Raw genomic sequence first — 11,107 nt, forward strand, 5'->3', positions numbered from 1 at the left:
CTTCCTACGTAAACCAAGATTTTTATGTAGCCCTAGTTCAGTGAAATCACAATTCACTAGTTTCTGGGCTTTTTTTTTTCTGGCAGCCAGCAAACACTCTGCTGCCCATTGGGAGACTAAGGAGACTAAGATAGGTCTAGTTTGGACTTATAAGTCCTCATCAGTTAGCCACACCCTCATCCCATGTATCCTCCCTGTAAAGGTACAGTATTTGTTTTCTGTCCTTTTCATAGGCCTTTATGTGTATTTCTCTTTAGCCAGGTTCTTCCTATATAAACCAAGATTTTTATGCAGCCCTAGTTCAGTGAAATCACAATCCACTAGTTCCTAGGCTTTTTTTTTTCTAGCAGCCAGCAAGTAGGAAGAACCTGGCTAAAGAGAAATACACATAAAGGCCTACAAAAAGGAAAGAAAACATACTGTACCTTTACAGGGAGGGTACATGGGATGAGGGTGTGGCTAACTGATGAGGACTTATAAATCCGAAATAGATCTATCTTAGTCTCCTTAGTCTCGCAATGGGCACCCAATCAGTTCTCACCCCCACTGGCAGTTAAAAGGAAGAAACAACTGCGATCACACATTGCTCCTAGAAGCACGAAGCTGAAAACACCAGCCTGAAGATGACGAATGAGGCTTCGTCGAAATGTCGCCAAGACATTTCCAATTTTCCACGGGAGAAAACCCGAATCTTCAGGCTGGTGTTTTCGGCTTCGTGCCTCTAGGAGCAATGTGTGATCGCAGCTGTTTCTTCCTTTTAACTGCCAGTGGGGGTGTGAACTGATTGGGTGGGAGCTTGGCTGTGTTCTGATTGGATGGGGGTGTGTTCTGTTTAGGTGGGGGCTTGGTTGTGCTCGGGTTAGTCTGAGTTGCAGGGGGATTTGAGCTGGTGAGCTGCGTTGCTGTTGTTTGGCTTCGCGTTCATGGTCAGATACAGATACAGATATATAGATATAGATACCATCCAGTCAGAGCTGAAGAAGTTTCGTGGATGAGAAGCGAAACGTCTTCAAATAAAAAACAAGGAATAGAATAGAATAGAATAGAATAGAATAGAATAGAATAGAATAGAATAGAATAGAATAGAATAGAAAAGATTGAGCAGGAAGGGACCTTGGAGGTCTTCTAGTCCAACCCTCTGCTCAAGCAGGAGACTCTATCCATACCAGACAGGTAGAGTAGAGTAGAGTAGAGTAGAACAGAACAGAACAACAGAACAGAACAGAATAATTCTTTATTGGCCAAGTGCGATTGGACACACAAGGAATTTGTCTTTGGTGCATACGCCTTCAGTGTACATGAAGAAAAAATAAAATATATTCGTCACGAATCACAAGATACAACACTTAGTGATAATCATAGGATACTAATAAGCAATCAAATCAAATCCGAAAGTCCACTTGCCTCCTGAAAAAAAATCACTTTTATTTTTTTATTTTTATTGTAAAAGAAGATCTAACACTGCCTGATTGCTGTATATATATATATATATATTTCTTTAAACCTAGAACAAACCCTTCTACCACATGCCTCCCTTCTCGGCGGAAGACGAAGAACTGGCCAGGAACCAGACGATTTTCAAACTGAGTGAATTCCTGACCTTGGCGGACAAGGCCAACAAATTGGTCCTCTTCGATCTGTATCGCCCTCCGAGGTTCCATCCATATAGGAACAGCTGGATCACCAGAACTTTGGAAGTGCTCCAAGAAGAATCCAAGATTAAACCCCATTTGGTGAGGAGAGGCCTTCTTCTTCGCCTTCCCACCAAAAGGGGATTCTTCTTCTTTATAAACATTTGCTGCCCAAAAGGGATCTTGGGATCATTAACGCCACCCTATCTCTGGTCCTTTCATCCCCACCGCCATTTTGGGACAGGTGGAGAGACCCAGGGATCTACTACAAGGAAGGGAGAGAAGAAAATCAAAATGGCGGTCCCAGCCCTGGGATCAATGATCCCCGTTGAAAGGGATGGAGTCGGAGGTGCCATCTTGACGTGTTCTGACTCCCCCTGGAGACTCTAGGTTGAAGGCAACTTGGGGAGGGGTCTCTCCTGAATATGTCTCCGCACTGGTGACCCTGCAAGGAAGGTTGGGCTAGGAATGAGAGGGGCTGGCAGTAGACATCTATGGCCTAAGGGGGAACTTCTTGGCCTGATAATATTTGTTGTTGTTGTTGTTGCTGCTGCTCTTCTTCTTCTTCTTCTTCTTCTTCTTCTTCTTCTTCTTCTTCTTCTTCTTCTTCTTCTTCTTCTTCTTCTTCTTCTTCTTCTTCTTCTTCTTCTTCTTCTTCTTCTTCTTCTTCTTCTCCTCCTCCTCCTCCTCCTCCTCCTCCTCCTCCTCCTCCTCCTCCTTCTTCTTCTTCCTTTCGTCTTCTCCTTCTCCTTCACCTCCTCCTCCCTCTCCCTCCTCCCTCCCCCTCCTCCCTCCTTCTTTCATCATCCACCTTTTCTTTTTCCTTATCCTTCTCCTCCTCCTCCCTCTTTGTCCTCCTTCTTCACCTTCTCCATCTCCTCTCCTCTCCCTTCCCCTCCCTCTCTTTCCTTTCTTCATGTCTCCTTTCCTTCCTTCCTTCCCTCACTCCCAGCCTCCCTCCCTCCCTTCTTTCCTTCCTCTTTCTCCCTTTCTCTCTCCATCCTCCCTTCCTTTCCTTTCTTCCTGTCTCCTTCCTTTTTTCCTCCCTCCCTCCCTCACATTTCCTTCTCTCCTTTCCTTCCTTCCTTCCCTCCCTCACTCCCAGCCTCCCTCTCTTCTTTCCTTCCTCTTTCTCCCTTTCTCTTTCTCTCCTTCCTCCCTTCTTTCCTTCCTCTTTCTCCCTTTCTCTCTCTCTCCTTCCTCCCTTCCTTTCCTTTCTTCCGGTCTCCTTCCTTTTTTCCTCCCTCCCTCACACTTCCTTCTCTCCTCTCCATCCTTCCTTCCCTCCCTCGCTCCCAGCCTCCCTCTCTTCTTTCCTTCCTCTTTCTCCCTTTCTCTTTCTCTCCTTCCTCCCTTCTTTCCTTCCTCTTTCTTCCTTTCTCTTTCTCTCCTTCCTTCTCTCCTTCCTCTTTCTCCCTTTCTCTTTCTCTCCTTCCTTCTCTCCTTCCTCTTTCTCCCTTTCTCTCTCTCTCCTTCCTCCCTTCCTTTCCTTTCTTCCTATCTCCTTCCTTTTTTCCTCCCTCCCTCACCCTTCCTTCCTTCCTTCCTTCCTTCCTTCCTTCCTTCCTTCCTTCCTTCCTTCCCTCCCTCCCTCCCTCCCACCCTCCCACTCTGTCATTTCTTTCCTTCCTTCCTTCCTTCCTTCCTTCCTTCCTTCCTTCCTTCCTTCCTTCCTTCCTTCCTTCCTTCCTTCCCCTCAAACACTGCTCTCTTGTGAAAAGCAGGTCCTCTGGTTGGACAATCGCAATCGGGGTTACGTTCAGTATAAGGCTCCGAAATTCCAACATATTTCATCCGCCGCCCATACCATTGAACACCTCCAAAAGTGGAAGATTGGAAAACTCAATCTGGACTACCGAAGGTTGGCGACAGTCGATATTCGGTAAAAATCTCTTTGGTCCAAAGAGAAAAAATGCGTACAGGAGTTTTCGGGCAAACCTTTAGGGCCAACTTTCAGGGGTTTGGTGTAAGTCACCTAAAGAGGATCTTGTGTTGTTGTTTTTTTTAAAAAAAGGAAATATGCAAAAGCCAACATCACCACCAACCTTTGGGTGGTCAGCGAGCCGTGGCTGTACTCCTTGGCCTGGTGCTACGGAGCTGAATCGGTAACCACCGACGCTGTGCAGGTTCTGGGCAACGTTAGCCAACCATTCTTCTTCTTGGTAAGTTGAGGAAATGTGGAAGTGTCCTCCGGTCAGGGGTGAAATGCTCCTGGTTTGGACCGGATCGCCCAATCCGGTAGCGAGTGGTTCGGAGAACTGGTAGCAAAAATCCCTGCCCCCCCCCCAATACCCCAGCTGAGCCGCGCGATCATCAAGCTGAGTTGCCTGATCGTCAGAGGCTTTTTTTCTTTTAAAAGCCTCTGACGATCCAAGCTGAGTTGCCTGATCGTCAGAGGCTTTTTTTTCTTTTAAAAGCCTCTGACGATCCAAGCTGAGTTGCCTGATCGGCAGAGGCTTTTTTTCTTTTAAATGCCTCTGACGATCCAAGCTGAGTTGCCTGATCGTCAGAGGCATTTAAAAGAAAAAAAAACCTCTGCCGATCAGGCAACTCAGCTGGGATCGTCAGAGCCTTTTGAAAGCATTCTTTAAATGTAGAAAAAATGGTTTTAAAAGTAAAAAAAAAAAATTGGCCACGCCCACCCAGTCACATTACACACACACACACCTCACCAAGCCACGCCCACAGAACTGGTAGTAACCAATTTTAGATTTCACCACTGCCTCCAGTGCATGGATTTAACAGATTAACAGAATTTAGATTAGACTAGACTAGACCAGAATACAATAGAATCTGGAAGGGACCTTGGAGGTCTTCTAGTCCAACCCGCTGCTCAAGCAGAAGACTCTATACTCATGATGGCGAACCTATGGCACGCGTGCCAGAGGTGGCACGCAAAGTTCTTTCTGTACGCACATGCGCCGTTGCCAGCTGGTCTTCCAGTTTCCGTTGCGTGCATGGGCACCGGTCAGCTGCTTCCTTCCGGGTTCCGGTGTGCACATACACACCGGCTGGAGTGCATGCATGTGCCAGAACCCAGAAAACAGCAACATGTTCACTGGTCAGCTGCTCTCTTCCAGGTTTTGGCGCTCCGCCGCGCTCCAGTTTCGGCACTCGGGGCTGAAAAGGTTAACCCTCACTGCCCTATACCATTTCAGACATAGTGACTGTCCAGTCTCTTCATCAAAACCTCCAGTGATGGAGCACCCACAACTTCTGGTGGCAAGTAGTTCCACTGGTTAATTGTCCTCACTGTCAGGAATTTTCTCCTTAATTCCAGGTTGCTTTTCTCCTTGATCAGTTTCCAACCGTTGCTTCTTGTCCTGCCCTCAGGAACTTTGGAGAATAATTTAACCCTCTCTTCTCTGTTACTCTATTCTATTCTAAACATAAACTTTGGGCTCCATTTTGGTCGTAAGTCAAGGACTCCCTGTATCGATACCCTGCTTCGTCTTGCCAACTGACACCATTTTTGTTTGCTCTTCCCTTACAGACGCCGCAGAGATATAAAAGCATCTGGGTTACCACAGATCTGCTGGCCCTGTTCTTCATACCGCTCGTCTTTCTCGCCCACTGGTAAATTCCAAGATGGCGCCTGGTTAAAATTTGGACAGGGCGGGGTCCTTCCCCTCAGCTTTTTGTAATATTTGTTCCTTTCCCCTCCTGTTGTGGCCTGTCAGCCACTGACTCCTCCAACAGCCAAATCAAAGGAAGCCAAAGATAAATTTAAATTTAATTTCGTTTTATAGTATTTTAATGTTTGTATTGTGTGTTTTTAATTTTGGCTGTTCACCACCCCGAGTCCTTCGGGAGAGGGGGCGGTATAAAAATTTTAAAAATAAATAAATAAATAAATCAAAGGAGGAGGAGGAGGGGGCGTGGGAGTCAAGGTCAGCATCAAGGCGACCTGAGAGCTCCGAGGGGGAAGAGGGAATGGAGATGTCAGAAAGGGAAACAGAGGCAGAGCCTGGGCCGTCTGTCAGCCGTCAGATGGAGAGTCAACAGCCCCCAGGTCTGGAGGTGGCTGATGAGGAGGAGGAGGAACAGCTGGGTCCTGTGCCTGATTTGTAGAAGGCAGAGGAGAGGAGAGCAGTGGAAATCTATGGGCCGGTCCTCGGGACAGAAGAGCCACCACTGCTAGTGAAGCCCAACTCTACCTCTGGGGATCAAAGGCAGGGGGCAGAGACAAGTAAATGTGGCAGACAACTATTCATCTCCCTTCTGGACGGACTTGTTAGCCTGCGTTGAGAGAGAAACTTTTTTGTCAGGGCTGCCAGCACTCGGATTTTCGTAGCCAGCATAAAGACCAAGAGGGAAAGGACTGAGGTTTAAGGTTTTATATACAGATAGCCTTCGACTTACAATGTTATGTTTAGCGACCGTTCAAAGTTACAACCGCCCTGAAAAAAGTGACTTACGACTGTTTTTCACGCTTAACAATAATTGCATCCCCTTGTCACGTGTCCAAAATTCGGACGCTTGGCAACTGGCATGTATTTATGACGGTTGCAGTGTCCCAGGGTGGTGGTCACGCCAAAATCAAGGGGGAAGCCAGAGTCGCAATCATGTTGTTAACCATGTTAACAACCATGTTCCTGATTGAACAACAGCAGGGATTCGCCTAACAAACGCAGCCAGAAAAGTCGTAAAAATGGGGCAAAAGTTGCTGGACGAATTTCTCACTAAGCGACAGAAATTTGGGGGCTGAATTGTGGCCGTAAGTCGAGGATTACCTGTAGTTCTTGAAGATCGCTCTTCTAGACTTCTAATTGGGCTCAACTTTGGGACCACCCGTTGTTGCTTTAGCAATTTTAAAGAAAAATCCATGCTCTGGTTGTATGTTTATATATTTATATATTCCACCACTAGTGGAATTCAGCCGGTTCGTACTGGTTCGGGTGAATCGGTAGTGGCAACCACCTGCCCCGGCGCTATGCCGTCCTATTTAGTCACGTTTTCTAAGCCATGCGCATGCGTGTAAGTCCCACGTGTGAGCAAAGTGCACGCATGGAAGGCTGCTGCTCATGTGTAGAAGGCACACACGTGCTCACATTTTTGGCGCATGGCGAACTTCAGAGGTGGGTTTCAGCAGGTTCTGATCAGTTCTGGAGAACCGGTAGCGGAAATTTTGAGTAGTTCAGAGAACCGGTAGTAAAAATTCTGACTGGCCACGCCCCCATCTATTCTCTGCCTCCCTGTTCTGTCCCCAACCCCACGTGCACACACCAACAGACGTTCAGGAGTTAAAGACCAAACCAGCCAGCAAAATCCTTTTCCTTATGATAACAGAACTTGGCAACAACCTAGTGGCTGCCTGCCAAGAGTTTATTACTTACAAAGAGGAGAGATAACTTCTCTCCACTTCTGATACATCAAAGGAAAGCAGCTCAATAATTACAATCAAGTCCAGAGATAATCTAGTCTTAAAGCAAAAGTCTGGCAATGTAGAATGGCGTGGAAGCTTTCAGCTTTGTTCGTCACAAGGTTTGACTGGCCACCACGCTCCCTTTTATATCCTGTGGGGTGTGGTCCAGTGACTCAGCCTAATCTCGGGCACGCCTTTTCTTCTATAGCGCGTGCTTATCTCTGCGACGCTGGCATGGATCCAGCCAAGACTCATTACCCTCATCACTGTCCACCTGTGGCTGCGTGGACGTGCTTGGCCCCGGCCCTATCTCTTGCCCTTCGGTGGACACCGAAGGCATTGCCAGAGAGGAGGGTCCTGGAGAGGAAGGTCTTGCCAACTCCTCTCCTTCACTCTCGGAGTCCTCTCCTGACGATGACACAGGCTCCGGTAACGGAGCCACAACACTCTCAAGTCCCAGTTGATTGGGAGGAAATGGGGATTTTGCAGTAACCTTCCGCTGCCACGCCCACCAAGCCACATGCACTGAACCGGTGGTAAAAAAATTTGAAATCCACCTCTGTTTATCACGCTGAACCTTTCGCCGTTCTCTGCATGGATCATCTGTGGGTTGCGACAAATTTTGGGTCCTGTGAGACTTTCCAATTGGAGCAAATCCCTGCGCTATTTAGATAGCGAGTTCCCAATCCTGCCTGCAAACGTTTTTGTCGTGAACGTTTCAGACGGGGGGGGGGGTCTCCAGCTTTGGCCTCTTTTAAGACCCGTGGACTTCAACTCCCAGAATTCCCCAGCCAGCTGCCTGAGGAACTCTGGGAGTTGAAGTCCACAAGTCTTAAAGTGGCCAAAGTTGGTGTAGGATATATTTTTGTTGTGTTTATTTTCTCAAGGTTGTTCACGGTGGGAAGGGCAGGTACGATGAACGGTGCAACTATTTCTTTCCAGGTGGAAAAGGAAAAAGAAGTTGCAACGGGCAGCTCGGAAAGACGGTTTGGATGAGGGACCAAGCGGTGAGTCTTTCCTTCTTTGGGGGGGGGGCTCTACTTTTCGCGGGGATCCACAGGAAGACCCTTGGCCTGAGGTCCTCTTGTTAGACGTTCACGTTACCCTCACCAATTTTTTCGGTGAGGTTCCAAGAATTTAATCTGAATAACGGAGTTGGAAGGGACCTTGGAGGTCTTTTAGTCTGACCCCCTGCTCAATCAGGAGAACCTATACCATTCCCAACAAATGGTTGTCCAGTCCCTTCTTAAAAACTTCCACTGTTGGAGCATTCACAACTTCTGGTGGCAAGTAGTTCCACTGATTAATTGTCCTCCCTGTTAGGAAGTTTCTCCTTAGTTCTAGGTTGCTTCTCTCCTTGATGAGTTTCCATCCGTTGCTTCTTGTCCTGCCTTCTGGGGCTTTGGAGAATATTTTGACCCCCCCTCTTCTTGGTGGCAGCTTCTCTAATTTTGGGAGACTGCTATCATGTCACCCCTAGTCCTTCTTTTCGTTAAACTGGACATACCCGATTCTGGAACTGTTCTTTATCTGGGACTTCTACATTAGGCACACAATAGGATTTTCCATCAAGAGCACAAAACAGATTTTTATTTAATGTTTGCTTCTTTTCTAATGTCCTCTCCGGTGAAATAATATCTGTTTAAAAATCATTTAGGCTCTAGCCACGGAAACAGAATTGCGCCTGAAAATGTCGGATCTTACATCCAATGGTAAGGCATAAGGCTTTGTGTTGTTGCCGTACAGGCAGTCCTCAACTTATGACCATAAATGGGCCTAACATTTCGGCTGCTAAGCGAGACAGTTGCTAAGGGAGTTTTTGCTCCACCTTCTCTAGCCACACTTTGGTTTTAAGTGAATTGCTGCAATTGTTAAGTTAGCAAGACGGTTGTTAAGTGAATCGGGCTTCCCCATTGACTTTGCTTGTCGGCAGGTCACAAAATAGGATCACATGACCCCCTACAACCGTCGTAAATATAAGTCTGTAACCAAGCATCTGAATTTTGATCTCAGAATCCTGGGGATGCTGCGACGGTTATAAGAGTGGAAAACGGTCATAAGTCACTTTTTCAGTGCTGCTGTAACTTCAATTAACTCCAATTTTTTTTACTACCGGTTCTGTGGGCGTGGCTTGGTGGGTGTGGTGTGGCTTGGTGGGCGTGGCTTGGTGGGCGTGGCAGGGGAAGGATACTGCAAAAACTCCATTCCCACTCCACTCCATGGGAAGAATACTGAAAAATCCCCATTCCCACCCCACTCCAGGGGAAGGATACTGTAAAATCCGCATTCCCACCCCACTCCTGGGGGAAGGATATTGCAAAATCTCCATTCCCACCCCACTCTGGGGCCAGGCAGAAGTGGCATTTGCCAGGTCTCCGAACTACTCAAAATTTCCGCTACCGGTTCTCCAGCACCTGTCAGAACCTGGTGGACTTCACCCCTGCTTCAAACAGTCACTAAACAAATCTTTGTAAGTTGAGGACTACCTGTATATTAGCGAGTTTTTATTTTCTTTGGAACTGCTCTCTTAACGGTAGCGGTTGGGGGTGCAAAGCATTAGAACTGGAAATAATATTTCTCAGTCTCCATAGCTTCAAGATCTGTGAACTTCAACTCCCAGAATTCCCCAGCTAGCATGTAAAAATTTCAGTAGCGTTCCTCCTCCAGGAATAATTCAATGGGATACCGGCTTCAAGAAGGAGTAAACGGTATTCTAATTTCATGTTCAGCTGAGAATCGTGAGGGCGAACCTATGGCACGCGTGCCACATGGAGCCATGTCACCTGGCACACGCGACGTCGCCTGTTCCTCTTGGCACGCATGTACACAGCTAGCCTTTTTGTGTGCGGTAGTGCTGGAAACTGGAGGAGCTGGTTTTCCATTTTCCTGTGTGAACATGTGCGTCGGCCAGCTGATCGTCGTATGCACATGCGTGCCAGAAAGGAGGAAGAGTAGCTGGCGGGCACACATGCGCGTGCCGGAAACCGGAAGTTCATTTTCGGGCGTGCTCATGCACCCTGGGCGCCCAGGTTGCGGCCCAGACGAGTGCACCAATTCGGTGCTGAAAAGGTTCGCCATCACTGTCCTAGAATAATTTGTCAACTCCATCTCAGACTGAACCTGGAACGGACAAACATGTTTTTTTAGCAATGTGTTTCCAGCGTCATTCCACAATTCAAGTTTTCCATTGCAGGGTCACAAAAATCCCTTCCACTTCATTTTTCCCCCACTTAATTTCTTCAAAAAAGGAAGCAAATCTAACAAAAATTTGACTCGAAGTGGCCTCGATTTAGGCCAACTTTGAAAAGTCACCTTGCCGTGATAAATAATAACAGAATAACCAAATAACAGAGTTGGAAGGGACCCTGGAGGTCTTCTAGTCCAACCCCCTGCTCAGGCAGGAGACTGGGAGGTGAAGTGCACCCATCTTAAAGAGAAATACGGTTCTACGTAATTAATCTAAGTTTGGATGAACTTTTCTTGGTCCTCAGCGGCCTGGATTGGTGTCCGCACGAAGGACTTAACATCCTTGTATATTTTCAGAATTGCCAAAAATGCCGGTTGTGAACGAATGATGGATCTCTTGCGTAGAGAATCACAACGCCATTCAGATGGGAGATTCTGGCACAGGCTGCTCGTTCTTCCAGAGAAATTAATGTGAAGCTAACACACTGCATAATGAAACTGGACAATGCTTTCTATTTTTGTGTTTTCTTGAAACAGAAAATATTTTTCTCCTTTCTTTTTCTTTTTCTCCTTCCTTCTTTCCTTCCTTCCTTCTTTCTCTCTCTCTTTCTTTTTTTCTTCTTTCTTTCCTTCCTTCTTTCCTTCCTTCTCTCTCTCTCTCTCTCTCTTTGCTAATAAAGAAGCAAATTTCATTGTTTCTTTTTTTACAACATGAATGCCGATAGCTTTTTTTCCTGGATATATTCTTTATTCATGCGTCGGGAAGGTTGGTGGAAATAGAGGCACTCCTCAACTTACAACCGTTCATTTAGTGACAGTTCGAAGTTACGCCGGCACTGAAAAAAGTGACTTATGACCGTTTTTCACACTTACGACCATAGCACGTGATCAAAATTGAGACACTTGGCAACAGGCTCATATTTAC

At 46.8% G+C, this 11,107-nt stretch overlaps 1 protein-coding gene across 1 annotated transcript in view; it reads left to right on the forward strand.

The window, feature by feature from the left end:
- LOC117671257 (glycerophosphodiester phosphodiesterase 6) overlaps positions 1–10,893 on the forward strand; it is a 23,375-nt gene extending 12,482 nt beyond the window's left edge. Inside the window, exons 10-16 of the mRNA XM_087895740.1 lie at positions 1,509–1,733; positions 3,356–3,513; positions 3,646–3,793; positions 5,125–5,207; positions 7,939–8,003; positions 8,654–8,708; positions 10,540–10,893. Coding sequence (XP_087751866.1) covers positions 1,509–1,733; positions 3,356–3,513; positions 3,646–3,793; positions 5,125–5,207; positions 7,939–8,003; positions 8,654–8,708; position 10,540 — 735 coding nt within the window. The 3' untranslated portion in view covers positions 10,541–10,893. The remainder of the gene's footprint in view (positions 1–1,508; positions 1,734–3,355; positions 3,514–3,645; positions 3,794–5,124; positions 5,208–7,938; positions 8,004–8,653; positions 8,709–10,539) is intronic.
- The last annotated feature ends 214 nt before the right edge of the window (positions 10,894–11,107 follow it).

The sequence above is a fragment of the Pantherophis guttatus genome, chromosome 5 (genome assembly GCF_059756535.1).
Source record: "Pantherophis guttatus breed Tessera chromosome 5, ASM5975653v1, whole genome shotgun sequence".
In the NCBI taxonomy this organism is placed as follows: domain Eukaryota; kingdom Metazoa; phylum Chordata; class Lepidosauria; order Squamata; family Colubridae; genus Pantherophis; species Pantherophis guttatus.